Genomic DNA, 23,995 nt, shown 5'->3' on the forward strand with positions numbered 1-23,995 from the left:
TAGAAGTGCGTCTCAAGTCAGGTCCACTCTCATAACGTCGGGCTACGTCCCCGATTACTGTACGTAAATGAACACCTGAAGGTGAATTGAGCTCATCGATCACATCAGTTCATGCAAGGCTTTATTTGCTCACAATGATTGTCGAAGTACTGTGGTAGGAATGTAGGAAGGGAGAAAGCAATGGTCATTGTAGTTCTGGTTTGCCTCTCATTACAATAGCAGAATCATTAGTGGTAGTAATAGTAATAACCTATGTATACATCATGTGTAAGTATGAATGAATAGTAGCTTGCCACGGAGACCCGATTTGCGCGTCATTTCTGCGAACTCGTTAGTCTCAAACAAACGAAGGTTTGACTTGTTTTGGAATTGGATGGCCGCCGTAACTCGTCTCCAATTGTGGAGCGAGCCCACCTCATTGTGTGGAAAAGATAGGATGTAGGATTTCGGTCCTCAGTCAATTCAGGGAATTCTCAGTTCGCAGGATTCAAAACACGTTCACTCCAAAAGTTTCCTCCTCAAGAAACTGGCTTTGTGGTATTCTCTTCAACAGGTACGGGACATTCGATCAGATCATATGGAATAGTACAGAGAATAATCCGGCAGTCGCGACCAATAGAAAGTACAGTACATAAAATGCCTTTATTGTTGATTATGGTATTGGTCTCTCTCTCCTGCTTGATTGGTCCGCTTCCCTCACACAATAAAGTGTGTAGTAGCACGTCTGCACTCATGGAACACGCTCCATCGACGGGAAATCACGTCCCGTGACACGTATTTCGGTTTAAGTAATCAGTCCAGCGATCCCAATTTTTGGAACAACCCAGCACCAAGGGAGAGAGAGAGGGAAAGAGAGACAGAGAGAGAGAAGGGTAGAATTCAGCAGGTGCACGCACATTTCCCAAGATTAACCCCCCACACACATGGAAGAAGGCGGAAGTGGACGGAGATGGGCATAAGTCTTATTTCGTGGTGTGCTGTCCATTCATCGAGCTAGCGGGCTCAAACGACGGGCTCTTAGATGCCGGAGTTCTCCGTTGCCTCCTCCAAATTGACTTTGTCGCCCTTGTCTTCGGGAGGTGGCAGTTCGCTTCTTTTCTTTCAAGATCGTTTCCTCGATCCAATTTTCGTAAGCTGAGACGCGCGTGTACACGCCAGGTACGTTCCGGCGACCACATCCGATGCCAAAGGACACAATGCCCACTTGGTACCATTGACCATTCTTTTCGCATACCAAGGGTCCACCTCCATCGCCCTACGAAAGAACAACAAACAGTCAGTCTCTTAGTGCAGCCGCAAGCCGTAAATTGCATTTTCAAATGGTTCAAACTTGTGAAATTTTGCCAAAGAAATAGTCGTAAAAAGTGCAAGCCGAATCTCTGGGGTTGCTGTTGGTTGTTCCATTAGCCAAAGGTTGGGTATATTAACTGCCGTTGTTGTCGTTGCTGTTGTTGTTGGCCACTTCCGTGGCAGTAGTAGTGCTCAAACTTCTTGCCACTACTTTTACCCTTGACAGCCATGGCTTTGAAGTGGGCAAAAATTGGAGGACTTGCAAAAGTGGTTGTGCTAAATGCAGCGACGAGTTCTACCTCAAATTGGCCGTTTTCATTCCCCGAGCAAGCTTAATTCTTTAATTAGCTTCTTCCTCGAAAGCTTAACTTGGTTTAGGAAGGAAACCCTGCCATTTTAGCACTGAACTCGTCGTCCAAATGATAAAATCCCTTTATTCTCGAGATCATCTCAAACTTCTCTGGCTAGATAGAGCAATAAGAATGGGCCAATCTTGAGATGAGATGCACTTCTAACTTCTTACTTCTTTTAACAACTGAATCAAAACTATCTTGACGACATGGAAAACACAGTATGCCTTACACGCTTTGCCCTTCAGCTCTATCTTTTCCAGCTTGGGAGAAGTTCCGCAGGGGGCATCTGTTTGCTTTCTAATAGACTCTCATTGCTTTGTTTAAGCAAGGCATTGAGTCAGCGGAAGTCACTATCCATCCACCCATTTATCTTTCTCTCACTTGCACAGCTTTGCCAGCCTTTGGCTTAGTACCACGTACATGGGTGGGTTGTGGTCATGGCTGTGGTCCAAACGAGCTGAATTTGATATCATTGCGATCTAGAGTCGGCGGCCCAGACGAGTCGCCGTTGTCCAGCTTCAGCCTAAGACAGATGCCAGGATTGATGCAATCGTCACTAAAGAGGTAGTTCGTTGCAGCACCACAAAGCATGGTGCCTTGAAGGCCCCTCCTGAATGGGTGGGCATCTTTTTTCGCCGCGTAACGGGTACTCTGTTGATGGGATACTTATCATACTGAACAAAACCTGATTGATAACCACTGAGGAGTCTTCACTCAAAGCAATGAACAGCAATGATGGATCCAACGGAATGGGTTTCTAGCTCCTAAGCAAGAAACATGCCTCGCCCCAATTGATAACCAAAGACATAGACAAAGTCTGAAGGGTTGAGCTTCTTGGCATTTCGCTTTTTCCAGCCTATCTACAGAAAAGTCTACATACAATCAGTCTGTCCTTTTCTTTTGGCGGGCTTTCTGTCTGAGGACGGCTTGTCGCTTGATCGCCCTCTCTGTCCTTGAAGTTCCAGTTGACTTCAACTGAGGCAGGAGAAGATATTCCATGTATGTAAAGCTAAATTTAATGCAGGATGTCTCTATGCCGCGGCATCAAATGCCCGATAAGAAATGACTTGGTGCACTTATCGTGAGAGATGAGTGACACTGAAAATTGAACGACGTCCTGACAGCGAAAAAGACAGCCAAACATTTGCTTTGTTTGTGGTTCCTCCCTGAAGAATAAAACAGGCTGGAAAAAGTATTCACGGTCCGTGTATTGCAAAATTTGTTAAGGTCGATCCGACCATACTCTTTCGGCTTATACTTATTTTCATACAATACAGACCTGATTTGCGTTGACGCTATTGATCAACATCTTTGACGTTCTACAGTGGAATCTCATATTATAACTCATGAGATTAATGCAGGGGCCAAAGCTGGATCACCTTTTTTTACCGTTATCTAACGTAAGGATTCTTAGCCTAAGGCAGGGTTGAAAGGCTACATTCTGCCGAAAGGCCAAAGTTCCACGATAATGCGCAAGATGAAAGATAAGACTGACCTTCATTATGAGGGGATGGTTCAAAGATACAAGTATGAACTTGCTAGCTCATAGTTTAATGGAACATTACGTACAATGAGGAGGACTAGCTAAAGTTCCACGATGAGTTCTCTAAAGTCTTCAAGAGACCATGGTGGGATGAAACGATATAGGACCACATTTCAGGGGGAGCCAAAAATGAGTTTGTGTTTCAAACAGCTTCTCTTGTCTTCTAAATCGAGATAAATGGACACACAAATACGGTTTCATCGTTTGTCTACCCGTCATGTTGGCTAATATAATCCATAAGGAACACGTACATTCACTGGAAACCCTTTGTACCCAAAATGTGACACATTTCTTTGACGCAATGTCTGGCCGCTTTTCTATGAATATTTACTGTTCCACTCAACGCTAGCCTGAAATTGCGAGATCGTACAGAAATCGGACCTGGATTTTGAAGCTAGGGTCATACTAACACAAAACTGGTAAGATAGTTCATCAACTACTCAATTCTTTTTGGCCTTATCCCAGATTTTAACGTCAAACCACTCTTCATCTCCAACTCTATGGACAAACATGATGAGTCCTAATCAAAGAAGGGGAACACATCTACTACAACATTTGGCTAATGCGTTCTTCAAACAAACCTATTACTTTGTTTTTTTGACGTCAACGATTCCGTTCATGGAGTCTAGTGGCTCTAATGGAATGCTAATGCCTGAGCCATAATGCATTATCAATTTGACCCTTCTTTTCACAAGGACATGTGAGCTGGCTTCGCCTGCTCTTTGTCTTGGCTCCTGATGGCGCTCAATTCTATATTTGCATGAATTGCAACTTGTGGTGGACCTCTCCAAACCCAAAATTGCCAAATACCAAGATGCCGCTTGACATTAGGACTGCTATTTGTTGCCTTGTTATTGCGAGAGCACAGTCATCCATCTCGTTATTCAATGACAACCCAACTTTAGAGACGCTAATAAGTGGTTAAAGAGTCCTCTAACTAATTGTCTCCGTGAGTCCGTGACCCTGGTTTTGAGTGTGTCAGATATAATGGAGCCCAGGAGAATGAGAGAAAACTTGGGGTCAACTCTGCCCACCACGGCAACGAGGTAATGGTAAATACGATAGTATGACGTACAATGTGAGTGTGTATGTATAAATATGGATGCTCCTACAAAGAAAACGCCACGATGTACTACGTTCATGAGCCACAACATTAGAATCCCATCGACCCGATGGAGACTAGGAAGGAAGCTAGCCAGCCAGTACTTTGGCTTCGTTAGAAGGCTATACGGATTTTCTTTAGTTATAAACCTTAGCAACTCACATCACAGGCATCGCGACCTTCTGCTCCAGCACAAACGGCCGTATCTGGGAGGTGATAAGCAGGTCCAAATTGCGCTTGAAGAGCTCCATTACAATTGTCATGATCCCAGAGTGGAACGTGGATTTCTTTCAGGACCAAGGAATGTTCTGACGCTGAAAAATGGAAAAAAGAAAAAAAAACTAGAATGACAATGAACAACGGCGACTTGTCACGAATAGGCTCTTCCAGATGAATTAGATGACGACAAATCAGGATACGTCGAACGGCATTGGAATGGCTTGCTGACAAGCTCGTGCATCAAGCAACACCATCTAACTTTTAGAGTACGTAGACGCACAATAATGCAAGTCAGCACATTTAGATGTACCGATGCTACCCCGATCGTCCTCAGGCTTAAGAGTATTTATCACTTACTACATTTGATTGGATTTGTCAATGATTTGAAATGGATTCCATTCTACGTGCCACAACAACCCGTCTGACATGCATCAACACGCCCAAATGCTAGCTTGTTCTAATTACACTTCAGACTTGATTCAACATTTGAAAACGTGACATCTTACGTCATGAACAATGCCAATCTTCCTCATTCGTTCTTTGAAGTTTGGGATAGAAAAAAAGAGGGTTGAACCATGAACTCCATGAATGATTGAATTAGTCAAGACTGAGTCGAGGAGGTAATTACGGAAAGAGAGTGGTAGTCGTCATTGTCAGTCGTCGTCGTTGTTGTTGTCGTCGTTCCAGTTGTTGATGATGTTGTTGTTGTCGGTCGTCCTCTGTAATGAGCCAAAGACACCACATGTTCCCTGGAGGTGCTAATACAATGTCTCAAAGATGTCAGAGTCACTTCTGTAAATAAAAGAGTCAATCTCTTTGAGAAGACGTGAAAGAAGGTTTTGGTAATAAAGGCCGATCCTTGTCAGTAAGTGTAAGATAGGGTTTCCCGATGAGCATTGTTTTCGTAGGCACCCATTGGAGAACGCATTCAAAGGCAGGTCTTGGCAAGTGCCTATATTCAACATTTGAACACCCAAGATGTCCTCATAGGTTTTTCAACTCCAGCTTCTCGGTCTTTTATTTGAGAGACGAGTTGCAAGCCTAATACGTCAGGTGATCATCGGAGCAATCGTTGGAATCAATTTATTTGAGAATTGCCAAAGAAACCCTGGTGCAAACGAGTGTCCGGCACACAAGAACATAATCAGGATTCAAATTTTGTTAGATACTGATGAATGATAAAAGGAATGGTAATAAAATCTAATATGATCGTCAGATTTCCTACGGGCCTATTATCACAGTCTTTCAATTGACAATTGACAAATCGTGCTATAGTACTAACTATACTCTATACATAAATAAGCCATAATGAAGGCCTTAGTTACCAACTCCGACGTATTGTTGAAGAAAGGAGGAAAGAAAAGACTTGTTGTGTAGTAAGGACGGAGGTAACGCTGGGGTATGCCTTTCGTGTCACATGAAAAGATATGCAAAAGTAAGCTAATATTTGTCACGACCTTAGCCGCCCTTTGCACTTGACTACCAAGAAAGAGTCAACCAACAGCCGATCCTAATGGTGGCGGTATGATCAAGTCTTAACAGATAACTGCCAGATATGCATTGCGTACCTCATTGGGACAATGTTTCATATCAACAGAGGTGATCTGTGTCGTTGTTACTAGATGTTATCAGTAATGGCGATGATTGAAATTGTAGCTCTCTGATTGGCGTGACCCCAGGCAGGTATTGACCTACTACACTATCCTTAATTGGATCACCGTCTTTGGATCAGCAGGTCAGATTGGCTCAATACCAGCAGCTGTGAACTTCCTTTGGGTCTAGTTCTCAGGCCTTCTATCTGGTTGATGTACTATACAGTAGTGGTGTCTTAGGCTGCCCTCCTGGACCACCGTACTTACTCTCTGATCTTCGACCCCATCCGGTGACATAGCACTGATGTTCACCACTGGATCCATTGGTACTGTGGTGAGAATGTTGACGCGATGACGAGGCTCGATTTCGAGCGAAAGAGGCCGAAGAGGCCTCGTCGCCTTTCTCATGATGGTCAAAATCGCCGGGCTTGGGCATACAGACCACGTCAATGTTCTGGAAGGCCAAGCAAACAAAACGAGGAGAGTGAGTGACTTTTGATGAGCTCTTAACCCTCACTTCCCTTTCGAGGACAGGGTGCATACCACTAAGTAGATTAGAGTGGCAAGACTGATGGAATGATGAAAGAGTTGATTGTTTTTGGCTTATGTGTACATATGCATCTTTTTCTTCTTCTTCCTCATGTTACGTCACTGGCGAATCTTGGCCAATCTCATTTGGTATGCATGTGATAACATGAAGAAGTCGGAGAGGAAGAGAGATACTGCTATACTGGTATACACATGTCTTTGTATAATATGCTTCGAATTGGTTGAGTTGACCTTTATCGAGTGATCAAACCATGCGGTGTGGAGCGACACAGCTATGTACGTACGTTGGCATGGAACCTACTTACTAAGCGAGGTGATGTGCCAAGTGCTAAAACATGGATCATATTAATAAGATTGCAATTGCTATGGAACCGCACATATTGAACATGGAACAAAACAGTAGTTCCCTCAAGATTGAGTGCAAACAAAAGTCTTCCCATTGAACGAAATGCCCCGCTTTAGCTTGTGTTTAATGGCAATCTACCTACTGTACATGTATGCATGTAACCCATGCTTGTGGGTTTGAGGGAGCTTATTCGTCAGAAAAAGCCAAGTTTTACATATACTAAGTCTTGTGAGTACGTCATTTGTTCATGACATGGTCACAGCTGAAGCTTGTCGTAAACTGGCCAAACATCAATCCTCATTTCAACTAATGTCCCATTTTTTAACGATAGCATAATCTGAAGGTTAAAAGAGATTTTTGCTGACCTGCTTTCTTTTAGCTGGGCGTTCCAATTTGAGCAGAGCAATGTCGTGCACCAAAGTGGAGTTATTAAATCCCGGATGGATGACAATATTGGTGATGTTGAATTCTTCGTGCCGAAGAGGCTCGGCTGTTGTACTCACGTCATATTCGCCCAAGCGAACCTTCAGGATTTGATCGATTGTCGACACGAATGGCAAACTAAAAGAAATGTCCAATAAATCCCCACGAAGGTTCTTCGATACCTCTCTCCATCTACGTTTTACATTGTAGGTGAAGGATTTATTCCTCTGAGAGGGAAAATGGGGGAGGGGGAAATTTGAGCCTTATGATGGAAATTTGCATTATCTTAATGTTATGATGAACCGATGTTAGGTAGCAAAAATGCTGATCACTAATGAATTGAAAAATATTTTCTGAAGAGGTGTCCAAACGGTCCACACAAAGGAGCGCTTGAAGAAGGAAAAGTCCCTTTTAATTCAACGGAGGTTTACTTTCATGTCACGGAACCTCCTTCAAAAATGGTGTACATGTTATTTTCCTACATTTTGTTCTCCCTTTCGGTCAATTGACTGACCTGCTTCACTGCTCTTAATTTGAAACTACGAAAGTGCAGTAGGCTCAAGAAGTACTGAACGGGGCAAAATTTATAACTATATACTCACTAGTCATCCACACAATGAGCGGCCGTCAAGATCCAAGACTCGTCCAACAGAGTAGATCCACATACATACAAGTCTTGGGGCTTTTCCAAAATAGCGGCCTAAAATCATGAAGAAATAATTTCAAAGACCAAACATTGACTACTTTGGACCTTTCTGCAATACTCATGGGTTACTTACATGCCACGGCCATTCCGCCATGTCTGCCTCTCCTTCGTGGCCCGCATCAAAACCCTTTTTTCCGCAACGGGCTCGACTCGGAGTCGGAAGGATGCCAATGGGTTCTGCATTTCGAGGAACGAAACAGCACACCTCGTGGGCGTGAATTCCACAATAACTATAAGGATTGCCTCCCCTAAAAAAAACTAACCGAGTTATTCATCACCGGACACCTTTCGGATTATCATTCAAAGCGTTCAAGGGAGCGGGTCAGACTTGAGAGAATCGTGAAAAAACAAGGTGCTTCATCAAGTTGAAACCTTCTACCCTTTCTTCAGCCATAACCAGTAGACCTAACAAGCCGGAACCGATGGCATTTTGGTGTGCACGTTTCCCAACGAACGTGCGTGCGACTTACGTATCACGGCACATACATAGATGGTATGTACTCACATTCACTCATACACACATACAAACACCCGCTCGCTTATGCGAAAGTAGTTTTTGTTATTTGCCAACTTCACCCACCAGAACATGGTTGACTTGGGGGAGGTTAGTAATGGCCTGTGACAAGATCAAAACAATAACAACATTCGTACAACGACCATCGTGATATTAGTAATAGCAACTATAATAATGAGGGTGCCATTGGTAGGCTATTTTTCGACAGTCATAACATTGATGATGGTAACGATAATAATTGTTAAGGTGGTCGTAATTGCCGAGTGGCCGAGATCGTGAGGAAGAGCTGATTACCGTGTTATGCAACTCCAGTATTCCATGCATCCACATCCAAAGTCATGGTCATGGTCAGCGATGAAGTTGTTTTCACTGAGGATGTCTTGAGCTGAAGTGAGACTCACGAGGAAACCAATCACCGAGATCCCAACCAAAGACATTAACGTCAATGACCAGCCTTTAGGACGAGACACGTGGTTCCAAGATGAGCATGACATTAAAGACGTTGATGATCGAGAGGAAGTCACAAGGGATGATGACACAAAAGCTGTGCTATCCATCGTCTTTCGTCCACCTAAACATCTGGAAAGCGAGAGAATGGAAAACGTCAGATTCAATTGAAGGATCCCCCTTCAATCCCTTTGATCCTTCCTTTAGCCTTCAGACTCAAACGGAGGGACATCTTAATCACTTCCCATTGAAATTGTTTTGGCCATGAGCGAACAAACGACAGACCCTAATCGGATAATTCGATCTTTACTAAGATCCGTGAGTCGAACTTTCCTCGATAATTCCCCTTTTATGTAATGGCAAATACCCTGAACATCTGTACTTTAGATCACATTTCAACAAAGGAGGTGTTGTTTTTTTCCTTTAGCAAAATTTGCAAGACATTTTGTGTTCTTGTCGCCAAATCTTGGCATTATTCAATTCGTTAGATAATCAAGCACCCCCCCCCNTCCCCCCCCTTCTTGTTGCTTTCCGTTGAATTCGTATGAATTCTTGAATGACATTCGAATCTATGAGCTCATTCACTAGGTGTTTTCAAAGATGCCAGCAGAAACAAAGCCCGATAGAAAAAACAAAGAGATGGCTCTGATTTTGCATGTGCCACCACTCACTATGACCGTGATAAGATGAACCTAAACAGTGATCACGCCTCCAAAGCTCCTCTCCCATTCATCTATGCGTAAACGTTCTGCCAAGAGTTAACCCGACCAAGGATCCTCCTCATCCTCTTTTGTGTAACTTGGTGTAGATGAGGATCACATGACATCGACATTGATTAAAGATTTTCTGAGATGAGCATAAATGCTAGGACTTTTCCAAGTCATCTTGGCTACGACGAAGATGATCATGATTATCATCCATCTTGGATGTCTACACTTCTTTCCATCAACGTTTTTCGTTATCGCTGTTGTTGTTGCCACTCTTAGTGTTCATCCTCATTCTAGAGGATGAATTGAATTGATTTAATCATGATCAGACAACACGGGAGTTCCTGTCGAGCATAAATTCCCACATAATATCATCAGGACCGTATAGTGTAACTCAGTGCGGATTTCAATTTGGCGCCAAGGAACTATCGACGGATCATCAAGTGTCTCACATGCCGGATGGGAGGCAGCATTGAAATGGCGGTTATGAATGAACCTTCCACAGCTTGAACATATCTGATGACTCCTCATTCCTCCTTGATGAGATCAGAATGACCTTAAATGACCCAAACATGACAAGACAACACTAGTGCCTGCATACATCTACGTATGTACAGCCCATGTATTATAAGGACGGGCTGCCTTGTGAGTCTGTCTCAATGGAACAACCCTGGGAATTGGGTTGGAGAACAAAAATCGCCATATCACTTCACTTACTTTAAGTACCCTCCTCACAAATGCATGTCATAACGCGTTCCACCTAAATCTACGTAGTTGCTCTACCCAAGGGGGCCCCAAGGAGCAACGGTGTTTCGGTCGGCCATATACTGTCCGTAACTGCGTACCTACCCGTGGAAACACAACTAAACACTCTGCGTACGTAAGCACTGTATCAGCGAGCGTGGCTTACCTGGATTGATTTTTATTGGTCAGATTGAGATCAAAAGCTTGGTTTTAAGATCATCATGTCCTCGGGAAGTAATAGGCCTGACCTGAAACAAACCAAGGTCAACTTTTATGAAGTCATCGTCATGCCGATTGGGAAAAGAATTTGATGCCGGAAGCTACATAGGTGAGGCATTTCTTTTTTCTTTTTTTCCCTGCCATCATCCAAGCTTGTCCGAATTGCTCATTGATAGAAACCCCATTGAGAGTTCGCGAAAAGTGTGCAATTTCATTCTCTCGTTCATGACGCTAGCCAACCGAGATATGATCTTGACAGCGTGCGTGGTCGCCTTGAAAAATGAATCGCCTTTCACGCTGCACAAGACAACATCACAACACATTCGGTAGACTTGCATTGGTTGAAATTCCATTTTCAGCTTGAAATTTTGATTTTCAGTCTCACCTTGCCTATTTGATAGGCCGCCGAAAGATGCAGACCCTTAGCACGTGGAATTGCGCAGCAGCAGTTTTGGATAAGGCGCTTGCCACATCGTTCGAAAATCAATCTTTGGTTGAGGTCATCGTGACTTTAAACTTTTTGTAGTCGATCAATAAAGCTTGGAAAATACTCGGCGCAAAAGAAGCGTAAAATGAGGGAGTAGCAGTCGTCATAAATGATCAAATCAAAGCCGTCAGAGTTTCCAGGGCCAAACAGGGCTAAGCAACGCCCCGACTGGAACACAGAACCCCCAGAGGAGCATGGCTTGCCAAACATTCACCCATCGACCCTCAGCTCGGTGATCTCAATTGCACTATGCTGCAATTGATGAATTTCCTACTTGCCTTCAAATTTCCTTCCGTCCGTCTATGATCCGCGAAGGAATCGAGTTTCCTTTTGCTCTTCCGCTTTTCTTCATTTATCTTCATCTCTTTATCCTCAATTCCAAGTCGGAGCCCGAAACATTATCAGACAACCCAATCCAAGTCAGCCATCACTTGGTAGCAGCCCTCACTCAGAAACTTCTATTAGTACCAACAGTAATCGTCGTCTGTTGTAGTGCATTCTCGTACGTACTCGTACACCTACTGGATTGTAGTTGTGTAGTGTACGTAGTCTAAATTACGCGATGGAAAGAGTTAGAAGGTAAATCTACCCTAAATTGACAAGGTCAATGGTAGGTTGCCGGTTGTCGGCAATGGAGACTAGTAGCATGGAGCACTAATGTGGAAGTGGTAGAGGTTAAGGAGCCCAGGTGGATTTTTCTCGAGCAAGTCTTCTTTGGCCATGGAACGACGATGAATTCTGGTCGGAGGGGTGTAAGCGCTTTGTTATGAGCGTGAATCCTAAAATTTTCCTTGCCTCATAGGTGAGCACAGTATTGTTCAAGTACTATCATTATCATCGTTACTGCTCTCATTAGCAAGCATTATCGTCATCGTTACAGCAGCCATTGGATATTCAGATGCGTTGATGTCGGTGGTGCCTTCGAGCACCAAGGAACCATTGCATGAAAAGACTGTTTGTAGTGTATTTCGGTTGGAGATCCTTTTATTAGTATGGAATCCTGCATCAACGTGACCTATTCCTTGATTCACTTTGGAAGAATTTCAAGAACTACACAGGTATAAGCTACTATATAGTTTGAAGAACCATGTAACTAAATGACAACTTCTATGTAGTACATGTGGTTAGTCTACCAACTGACGGCCTAATGCACAATAATTTGTCGATCTCTGCCTTGTTCAAAAAAGTTCATGAGCTCATGATGCTCTGGAGCGTTGATGTCTGTGTCTTCTGTGAACATTTCGATGCATTTGACTTCTCCATGATGTAACCAGCCATTTTGGGCTCTCCTTGCTTGCCAAACGAATCGAAAAAAAATCAAGATTGGGCACTTGTATACTTGTTACAAGGTTACAAGTGTACGGTGCAACATTTGTTATAACACTTTATGAATGCTATCTCAATTCCGCGAAAACACATTTCAATTCTAATGCTGCTTCTGACTCATCTTGGACTTCTCTGTCTGAGATCTACAAAAATAACAAAGTAACAAATAAGAAGCACAAACGTTGTGCCAAAAGAAACGGGTTTGGCCACCAACTGGTTTAATAAAGGGCCAGAATCTTGTTTCATGGGAGTGAAAGCATATGAAAAATCTTCATGTCACATATCTAAATTGTCGGTGTATTTGTCGTTTGTATGTACTTTTGTTCTTTCATTCATTCTTGAATCGATCGCGGATAAAAAAGGGTTTGAATCACAGGTGGTCGAAAGTCCCAAACCAAGCGAACCGGAGAAATTAGTTGAAGCTCAACATTGTTGTAAGATGTTCAAACGAATGCAAACTAGACATGTATGCAAAGTCTCGTTCAGTTAAACATATCTTGCTCCACCAACTAACTTGATCATTCGTGGTATGTGCTAACACCTTTTAATACTTTTACCACTATCTAATGATGGTGCGGTAAGTTCACAACGACTGTTGACACGTGGACAAAGAATGGAACTCGGGTGACAATGATGACGCGAGGAATGCGTACATTTCTGTGGCAATCCCTCTAAGCGGAAAAGAAGGAAAGGAAGCTAATACGCAATGCGTGCAGATGCACCTTGTGGAATTGAAGCGATAATTTTCAAATGTATTTTAGCCTATTGTTAACACAAATCTGTCCTCTGTAGTGAGGTCATCATTTTGCGTTGAACCTTAACAATATTGCTTTTTCATTTGTTGTTCAGCCGCATTTAGCAGCTACGCGAAGATGATTTGTGAGTCGTTGTAAACTACAGTCGTCCATGTAGTAATGAATAATTGTACGAACTAGTTAACCTTCACATCTTCAGATTCTGTTTTTTGCCTTGCTAATGAGAGCGACTCCCGCGGGCTTTGAATGTTTAGAAACCAATTCAGGGTCAGGGCCAATGACTGCAGATGGAAATTCTAGGTGGCTCAGAATTTCAAAGGGAGTTCTTTGTCAGATTGGCTCGAATCAAGACGAAATCATGCTCTCTTCTGGGTAGCCAATACCTAGGCATTCGTGTCCAACAGACCTGATTGGTTGTGACAGTGGCCAGTGGAAAAAAGTCCCAAGCAGAATCGAATTTCCAGTCATTCAAGGACCTCCTGATTATTGGTCTGAGAGAGATTTCGACGATAGGTGGCCCATTGTTTGAAATTAGTCAGGTCAATCCTTGAAAGAGTTCGAGACAAAGGTAAACGAGAGTCAATAACTGGGCTCCTTTTTTCAATTAATAGGGCGCCATTGGCCAAGCACAAGAGGCTTCTTTTCTGTTATGTCTGTTATGTACGTAGACAGGAATTGAGAGACCTTGAGTCATTTCAATGAAGACTTACTTGTTTAGCTACAAAGACCTCGAAGTGACAGCAGTTCATCAACTGATTAAAGATCTGTGGTTAATATCCCCGTGGGAAAATGGGAAGGAATGTTTCCAGAGATGGTTTTCTTCTCAAAAGTAACAGGAACCATTTCATAACCCTCGAATCGTTCGCAAAGCGGTCGCAAAATTGAGAAGCGAAGTGATCAGTGATGTTTTTTGCAATGCATCATGATCACTGAGAGTGCATCTCAAGTCAGAGAGATTGCGTCATGGTACGTAGATGCCCTGGGAAAACGAGAACAACAGCATTTAGACCCTTTGCTAATTACAACCTGCCAAGAGAATTTGTGGTAGTTCTAGTACGTACGCTTCTACCTCTGAACGACGAAAGACTACTGAAACCAAACAAACTAGAGTGTCATACCTATTTTTACTGCCACACTACATACATATGTACAGTATTGTACATACAATAGCTGCAGCTACAGAAAGTAGACTCATCAGTACATCAGTTTCGTTGAGACAGACAGACAATAATGCATTTTGTACTAGTATCAGAATGGCGAAGGAATGTGATGCAAAAAGAGAAGAGAAGAAACGAGACGTGGAACAAGCCAACTGGATCAGATTGAAACGTCAAAGATAGGGCGGGCAAACTGGTTGCCCCAACTACGGCTCTTTAATGGCAGGAAGTTCCCCAACAAGTTTACTACACGACGAAGAACATGCATCCCGACCGAGCAAAATGTATTATGCACTGTGGTTGGTAAGTTAGTTTAGTCAGCTCGTTGGATGCTTGGTTGGTTGGTTGGTTGGATAGATGGATGAATGTTCAGTAGAGAAGTGCCTCATCTTAGGCCCAGCGTCTCTCTTGCTTGCCTACTCTGTTGAAAGGACGAGTTCAAGGGCAGGGTTTCGTAAGAAGGGAAACAGGAAACACAGGTTGAAATTCATTTCATCCTCAATTAAAACATGTCATCGGGGAGACCAATTATTGGATTGCATTTGCAACTATACATCCCACAGGCCTATTTCAAATGGCCCTCTCTTCTCAAGTACGAGCTCATTCAAAACAGAAGCTTCAAATCGCTATTACCACAGGTCTGTGTTTGCGAGAATCGGATCCAACTGTTCCATGCCTTAGACTAACAATCACTTCTGCTCATCAATTCTCCCGTCTAATAATAAACAGACCTCCTCAAACCATTTCCCGCACCATTAAAACATCGTTGAATCATCGGGCCATTTAGTGTACATACCGTAAAATACTAGTATTCAGCGTAGATCGTATACCATCCACCTTCAGCAGACCTACGCAATCGATACAAATCGAGTGGAAATCTTTTAATGAGAAGGATTTACTGGAGTGCAACTGAATTGTTTGAGTGGAAACACTTTTCAAGAAGGCCTCCCCCCCCATTCATGTCTTTTGGGAATAGTGTCGTAAACAATGAGAAGGAAGCTGCTCGATGTCTGACACGATCTTGGATTTTCACACTCGAGCTCTCTTGAATGGCATTGTTGTCCGTCACTCGAATTCCAAGGAACGCGAGGCAATCGGTAAAATTTCAATTGTCGAGGTATGATTGGCAAAAATGCTGATTTGGTAGTATAATGGGATTCCAGTTGTTGCAGATAGGCAGGTAGGTAGGTAGGTTGGTTGGTTGGTTGGTTGGCTGGCTAGTTGGTTGCACTGAAGCGAGTGATCCACATGGATAGCCGTGAAGCCACGCTTTGGTCGTCATGTCTTTCTTCTCTCATATATGATCTTTTCTTGCAAGCGCAGGCCTTCGTTGGTCTCTTGGAATTAGCAGAAAGCGTCAACACAATGCCTTCCGTTGTTGGACTTGCAGCAATGTGTCTGATGCTCCATGATCCGGGCATGGAATGGATGAGGGTCACTCATGGAAATGGAACCAGAATAAACGGGAAGTGGCAAGCCAGTCTTTTCGGCATTTATTGTAATTACGGCATGAACGAGTCAACTATTCGATGGACCTAGACTGACGACACAGACCAATCGAGAAAATAGGTATATTTCCAGGAAGAAAAAGATAAGTTCAATTTTCGTTTCAAATGAGCAATATCTGCCTAGAACACACTTTTGAAGGTGCTACAACTCGATCATATTACTATCTGCTGATCATCCGAGTCCAATATTTCAGGGCTTATTTGATTCAATGTAAGTCTGGATGATTTTTCACCAAAGAATGAATGAATGAATGAACCAGCGAACCACAGTACGTGCTGCTTCAGGTGTGAGGTAACAAGTAATCTGCTGGGAATGGGAAGATCAGAAAACCCATTGCATACTCTAACCTGACTTCTCAGGCGAGAATTCATTCATTCATCTTTCTCCTTCCTCTCCTTCTTCAGGCCTTCTCAGGTCCTCTTAGGCCTCCTCCTCCTCCTCCTCTTCCTCCTCTTCCTCCTCCTCCTCCTCCTCCTCCTCCTTATCTAGGTGTAGAATTGACCTCCGCTCTTGTGATTATGTAAATTTTCCGTGAGGAAAACGAGAATTGCTTTCACCTAATGAGTTCGGAGAAAATGCTGCCAATATTGTAATGAATGGTCTTCGCAGAGATCATGAACAAATCTGATTGGAGCTCGTATAAACTTACTCAGATTAGATACTCTTGATCGACCAATCCATTTATCTATAGATCCATCCGTCCATCCGTCCATCCATGGATCGCGGAATCTTAGTGGAGGTCAGTTATCTTGTCTTCGTCAGTTGGTATGTGTACCAACCAACGTACCCACAACTACGTAACAACTATTCAAGGCAGCATTGAAAGATTTAAAAAAACGAGGAAGTGGTAGATTGTTCTTTGAGAATACTAAATGCGTAGAGGTTCGCATCTTGATTCTAAGCCATACATTCAACTTCTTATGTGAGTGTGTGAAAGAATGACAGAGAGATGGCCATCCGTTAAAGATTGTACTGGATGTTCGTAAGTATAGTACCTGCTACAATGTTACCCACTTGTCAGAATATGGAACGAGCAAACGCTGGCTTGTTTCTTGGTTATCTCTTAAGAACTGGTCGAATCAAAGTTAGTACTGGGATTTTGGTGGCATTAGTTTACTTTTGATGGATAAATCTCGTGATGACATTTCGACGCCACAAAGACAGTTATTTTAGACCAAAATACACTGCTTAAAACGCATCGAGTGTCTACCGGTATAAGCTATGATGCTTTCAAAGTTCAGCCACCAATGGATAAAAATCAGCAATTGATATCATCCATCATGGCCTGGTTTGTTGAGAGCTCTTATGTTACAATGCTGAGGACAAAACAGATGTCTTTCACGCGGGTGAATATCACATTGAGTTTCGTGCCTGCTCAATGGTGAATCGAACGCATTAGTCTCCAAGCAATGGTCAACTGAGAGGAGCGTTCGAGATAGAGTGTCCTTTGATTTCAGTCTCAGAAAAAGCTGGAGCGACACAAAAGATTCACTTGCATTCAATGGAGTTGCAACTCATCTTATCATTCTCCAATGCAGCATGGCCGGGTAAAATGGTCTTCGTCCCGATTTCTGAATTTTTCTCGCACGAATATGCATACTAAACAAACCCAAGGGCCTTGAGTGGTAGCCTTGAAAGTGATGGTACGCACACTAGTTTTGGCAATCCCGTGAGCAAACTGTCACTTTGGCTTAAGGCACCATGCCAACATCTATTACACGAACAACCTTTTCGTTCCCCCCATTGCTTCTGGAATTCCAATCCCAAACGAATCTAATTCGCAATTGTCTAGTGGATCTTGTCTAAATGATCATCAACCCTGGATTGGCTCACGATTTCTGATTTAAGAATGATGAATAAACAAGCAAGTCTTCGTTGAGATCCCCGAGGTAAGTCGTAGATTTTCAAATCGGCATATCTTGGTACTAATAAATACGTAGTATTGTTACGTCGTTGGGGTTAGGAGTAAGCACAATACGTCTTGCCCCTACATAGGGTAGGTGAGAGATGCAGCTGAGGTCGGCGGCTACCGACTGACAAGAGTAATTGATTTGGAATGTGACCTTCACCAGCTAAAACCACCAAGAACAGACGTCCATCCACGCTGAAGAGCTTGATGGCATGTAGACTCACATTCCTGAGTCTTTCTCGTCTCCATCCACCAAGAGTGACGTAGCCTCCCTCCGACAAAGCACCATCCATCCATCCATCCATCCATTCTCACCACTATTCCGGTCTCTTCGTCTCTCTCTCTCTCTCTCTCTCTCTCTCTCTCTCTCTTAACCTCCCACAAATTGTTTGAATAGATACCTACCCTACATATTGTACACACATACATCAACGCTGTCGTCTCCTGGGAATGAATTTTTCCATCATCATTACTGATGGTGGGTCATTCGCAATGGGCACAACTCGTGCATACGTGCAATGTTGTACACAGAAGCATCGGGTTGCTGGGCAGAAATGCTCATGAATTACGCCATGATGACGTCAACTTCCAAGAGTTGTTGCATGAATGATGGTGCTAAATTAGCCTTGCCACTGCTGCAGCGGATTATTGGCACTTTTTTTACCTGCCATTACCATGAATTATGCCTTGTCTGTTGAGCGAGGGGCTCAAAGGGCAATGGGTTTTCTAACCTTGCCACTTCTGCTTGCTTCATGCATTTTCACACCGTGGACTCATCAAGATGATCATTAATAGGATGAGGATGATGAAGGATTTCAATTACCGGCTGATTGAAAACAACAACAATAACAATAGTTATGAAAGTAACAATAACAATGATGACAATAATAATAATAATAATAATGATATTGGTGGGGGTGATGATGATGATGATAATAACATGGGCATTAATCAGTTAAGACAGCATCCAAAGGATGACTGTGATCGTGGCCATTTCCTGCCGGGTCAGGGGCACTTGTCAAATGATTGACAATCCGTCAAGGAGGAATACTTCAAGTAATCTTTTAAAGTGGTCGTTAAATTCGGAAGATCCATTGGGACGCTCAAGTACTACTGCCCATAGTGATAGTAGGTACCGCTGAACGTCAGTGTTGACCAGTTTGGGGATTTGACGGTGATGGGGTGCCGTCATAAGTCACATACTTGAGATGCCAAAGAGGCATTCAAATTATGGTGTTTTCCCCTCACTCCCGAGTCATCCTTCTTCAACTCGTTTTTTCCCAAGTACCCAACCAACCAGCCAGAATGTGTCCAAAATCTCTAAAAATCTTTATTGCGAGATCATTTCTCATTGGATCAGGATACAATATTAATATGCATTGTGGTCTTGTCCCGTTCGGGTTTCCAGGTACGCCATTCGAGGCGTGATGATCCATGAAAGGCGGAGGGTGGGGGTGGGCGGGGAGACCTAGGATTGAACCTATGAACCCGAGCATAGCTCGGTAGCGCGTTAACCAACTGCGCTACGACCATCTCGAGATGCCCCGAGGCTGAAAATTCAAAACTGCTCACACGTTACTACCAAGTGTCCTGCCGATCAACTAAAAGAGCTAACTGACAGAGAAAGGGAGAATACACATGTACGTACGTAGGCCTAATTTTTGTCTCGATTAGTTTGTTCCGTCTCAATCAATTTGGTGAGTGAGAGAGAGTGGAATTTGTTGAAAGCTAGTTCATACACACACATGGGCAGTAGGCCTTGGTGGCTCATTCTCTTAGGAGCGACAGTTTAGCTTTTTGGGGTATTTACTATTCAGTCGACCAATCGATCCCAGGGAAAATACTTTTCCCTTTCGTTTGTGCGGCGATAGTCACCTGCTTACATGTAAACACATCCAATCGGTCTGATCCCTTTGACCGTCAAGACTCGATTCTAGTTCTCGTTTTCGGTGAGATGGTCTAATCCAGTTTGAAGGCACTCGGGAAAGAATGTCCAGATCAAATTCAATGGAGGCGCCTAAGGTCTTACCTTCGAAATTTGTGGTCGATAATCCCAGAGTTGCAGGAGCCCTTCCAGCGTTGAAAAATAACCACCAATTTCACCTCTGACTCGTATAAATCACTATTTGTTGAGCGAACTCGTCGTTGGTCTCGTGTTCAATATTGTTCCATCACCGAGTACGTTTGATTGGGATGTGTCTCGATCCAAGGAGCTCACAAGACTTGATTTGCATGTGTGTGTGTGTGTTGTGTTTTCGTGAGGAGATTTGACTTTGAATTCTGCCCGTCCTCGTGGTGGCTCTTCTCGCTCTCTCGGCCGAGCTTGTCGTCGTTCAAGTACCTTTCTTACGCCAAGAGGATCTGCTGGTTGGTGGTTTTGGCAATTCTCTAGGCTCGCCCGAACTTGAAGTAATGCGAGATTACCCTCGTCTTCCCGATGATGTTGATCTTTTCTTCGACTACTCGATGTTTGGGCGCCCTCGATGGCTTAGTTGCTCAATCCCAACTACTGGTTGGTCCACCACTACTTGAACGAACGAACGAACGAACGATAGATAGATACCCTCATACACTTGTAGGCCTCATTCATATCCTGACTTCTTCGCCGAGGAGGGACGGGTCGCAATAGGCACGCACGTGGTATTCTTACCCTGCGGTATGCCGTATCCTGCTGAATATCACGCTGGCGATGGAGGCCGTCCCGGTGGCTGGAGATCTTCTGTTCTCCAAAGCTCCCCGACATGCAAGCGCGACCAAGGCACCATCCAATGCCGCTCCTGAAGAAGAGGAGGAGCAGGAGGAGCAGGAGGAGCAGGAGGAGCAGGGGATCGAGCACGAGACACACTAGTGCGACAGCGTTGGCAGCGATGGCGATGGTGGTGATTCGAATTGTCGGGGACAAAGCACTTCTACCTCCGACCACTCGAGGCATGAAGGCCCACTTTACGAGTTGATTCTCGTTCATCGTGTCAATAGTGCGCGGAGCTTCAAGGCGTCCAAGAAGACCCGAGGATCTTAATTTGATTGCCACCAAATCTCTGAAATCCTTGCTCTCGTCAAACTTTCATCAATTCAGGATTTCGCTATCGCCGCTCATGATCAAAGCTCAACCAACCCTCAATATGAACACTCGTCGTATTTCTATCCGTCTGGATTCGCTCGTGGTACACACATATACTCGTACACATTCAAGCTAGCTCAATCACAAGCGAACAAAGTTCAAAAGAGACACACACTCACCAAGCATCATGCACACTGATGCTTGGACCTGACCAGCATGATCGGTTGAGTTTTTGAGTTTTCCTTTCGTGTGCTTTGGTGAAGGCTCATACAAATACGCGAGTGCATGCAAAACGGAATTGGAAATAAAGACCAGCATTGAACAGGAATGAGCAATTCACAAATTTGAGACAGCCAAAATGAATAATATTGTACACGTAGATCAAATGTTTGATATTGAACTTTAGTTTAGTTGCGCAGAAAAATAACGAATTATCATCAATCTTAAATCTAACTGTCTGCCAAGTTTTTATCGTGATACAACAGATTGGTCATTTCTTTCAATCCTATTTTGTTCACAGGCACGACACAGCATAAACAATAATGTGATGTGAGGAACCTTTTTTTTCTCCTTTATGGTCGATTAAGGGTTACACGGATCTAGTACACCCACCACAAGGATGTTATAAATAGCCTTGACCCACCCCCACCTTTCTTGCGGTTGATCTCAGAATGCGAAACCTAATGAGAACATGAACTACTGTACAGGGCGTTTCATAATTAGGTACATCTAGTTCAGTAATGAATTCAACTAGAACTTTACACATAAATAGGTTCATCATTCATCATGAATGTGTGACCAATGCCAGAGGTCAGGACATCTTGGCAGACCTCAAAAGCAAGATATTGAATCCCTGATACATAGTGCCCAATGAATGCTGAGCAAATTAAGAAACGTTGCATAATTGTCGATACACTCAAATGTGCCCGCAGAAGGCTCTTTAAATATATTGAAATTCCAATGAGTCTGTAACAATAAAAAAGAACCTTCATTTTAAACCAGACTCAAACATCTGAAGGATTGGCTTTAACAAAGGGAAGAAATGGCTGTAGATAATGGAAAAAAAGATAACCGAACGATGGTTTCGTATACCAGATCGCATGTCAACACACTCTCCAAGATTCGTAAGCTGATTTTCATTTGTAAAAGAGCAATGCCTCACAGTTTTCAAACGTTTTCTTTAGATCAATGCTGCATTAAGTCACATTGTCTTTTTTCTAGTTTGCTAATTCATTTCCTTCCGGCTGTTAAGTACCATTTCGACGGTTTTTTTATGACATTCTATTTGGTGCAACATTTACAATGCCTTGTCTCCATGTACTGGTAGAGGAATTTTCTCGAGAACTTTTCATACTATTTTCTTTCACCTCTCTATAATCTTTGCTTGACAAAAAAAAGTATCAATATATTGAAAAATCTTGTCCTTACAATGATTCAGACAAGCAGGGGTGGGAATAGGAATGAATCTTAATGAATCTCTCTGATAGATCTCAATGAATGTTAACTGAACCTGGCTGAAACCATCTGGAATCTCGAATGAATTGCTATGGCTAGAGAGAGACCTCATAACCCTTCCTCCCTCCCCCCCTCCCCTCCGTGTATGATGCGTAAGCTCTTCAGCTTTATGAAAACTTGATCGCTTCGAACAGTCCTTTGTCATAAAGATCATTGAACTTTAAAACAGATCATATATAGTTGGCCTTTGATCCCAATAGTTCTTTGTGATTGGCGGGTCACGGAGACGTTGTTTGTCTAATAACTAGATTCGTTTTAAGAATAATCTTGCTTTTCTACGTACCTTTCGACATGAGTTTAGACATAGCCTCAAAAATGTGGAGCTCATGAACAATAGAAGATCATACGGACTGATAGTCGTCAATTTTTCACACAACGAACTCATTAATGTCAGCCAACGTGAGCGTCAAGATCTCCATAAAAAAAAACAATACAATCATTAATACGCATACTTACCTAATATGCACATTGCACCAAGGAATTTCGTTGATGGAGGTGAGCTCATTGAGTGCTTCAAGGAGTGCCTCAAGGATCGGGAATGGTGCCCATCCCAGACAACGGTCAGAGTGGCTTCTCAAAAGGATGACCATGTCTTTGAGGAGTTGGCAGTGTTGGTCGAAGCCAGAGGTCAGGGGGTGTTTCCCATTGGACGTTGTTATACAATAAGAAGGGACATGATGAACTGACCGACCCCAAAATTGCGATGGTAATTGCCAAGGCTCTGTCTGAACTTGGGTTGGATTATCTTTTACACCCTCATATATAGTAGGTATCCCTGGGGAATTGGTTGTTCGGGCTAGCGATATTAAGCGTACAAAAGCTGAATTTTCAAGAGAGAATCGAATTTGTAATATAAATGAACTCAAAACGACAAATCACTTCCTGAAACATGGAATCTATCTATAGCATCTTTGGCAACAAAGAAAAGGAAAACTTTAGTTCCAAGTGCTCGTATGTAATTCTTTTCAAGTAACAATAGCCCTTCGTAGTTTCCCACACGTCATTGTGGACTGACAACCCAAGGTTTCCACCTACATGTCCTAGTGCTCGATAGAAACTCCAGTTTCGTTGATGCCCCTCTTCCCCCAAAATGAGGAAAATATCACCCGAAAGAAATCCAAAAAGATGCATATTGACAGGTGTTTTGCCAGGGACCTTGTGACATTATGCACACGCTGGAGCTCAACGCTAAGAGTGACCGAGTAGCAGTGAGTGATGAATTGATGATGATAACGTACGATTCGCACGTGCTTCGATCTCGCTTGACTTCCAAAATGCAACTCTTTCGATCGGCAAACTATCTTCCAACATACTGTACGTACATATGTATGATTATGATTCTCAGTAAGAAGTAAGGTTTAAAAATAGCTATTCTTAGACCCGTAATGCCTTGTCAAGTATAAACGGGAATGAAATAACCAGTAATGCTAATGATAAGAGAGTTTTTTTTTTCAGTGATGGCAAGTGTTAAGGAAGGCGTAAATGTTCAGTCTGAAAAGATTCCCAAATTTTGAACGTTTAT

The 23,995-nt window shown here is 43.1% G+C and overlaps 1 protein-coding gene across 1 annotated transcript; it reads right to left on the reverse strand.

The window, feature by feature from the left end:
* Positions 1-104: 104 nt before the first annotated feature.
* LOC131885775 (phenoloxidase-activating factor 2-like) lies at positions 105-20,644 on the reverse strand. Its single transcript, XM_059233935.1, has 9 exons — positions 19,927-20,644; positions 10,702-10,783; positions 8,932-9,216; positions 8,197-8,371; positions 8,020-8,117; positions 7,360-7,555; positions 6,367-6,553; positions 4,451-4,602; positions 105-1,255 (listed from the first exon to the last, which is right to left on the reverse strand). The coding sequence occupies exons 3-9, from the start codon at positions 9,192-9,194 to the stop codon at positions 986-988; spliced, it is 1,341 nt and encodes a 446-aa protein (XP_059089918.1). The 5' UTR covers positions 9,195-9,216; positions 10,702-10,783; positions 19,927-20,644; the 3' UTR covers positions 105-985.
* Positions 20,645-23,995: the final 3,351 nt, after the last annotated feature.

Source organism: Tigriopus californicus, chromosome 1 (genome assembly GCF_007210705.1).
Source record: "Tigriopus californicus strain San Diego chromosome 1, Tcal_SD_v2.1, whole genome shotgun sequence".
In the NCBI taxonomy this organism is placed as follows: Eukaryota; Metazoa; Arthropoda; class Copepoda; order Harpacticoida; family Harpacticidae; genus Tigriopus; species Tigriopus californicus.

What these genes read in the sequence shown, in the direction of transcription:
- LOC131885775 (XM_059233935.1), bottom strand. Translation starts at nt 9,194, where the DNA reads ATGGATAGCACAGCTTTTGTGTCATCATCCCTTGTGACTTCCTCTCGA. An exon ending in TGGCGGAATGGCCGTGGCAT is followed by an intron (nt 8,118 to 8,196) that starts GTAAGTAACCCA and finishes TCATGATTTTAG; the next exon opens with GCCGCTATTTTGGAAAAGCC. An exon ending in ATGGGGTCGAAGATCAGAGA is followed by an intron (nt 4,603 to 6,366) that starts GTAAGTACGGTG and finishes TCCATTTTTCAG; the next exon opens with CGTCAGAACATTCCTTGGTC.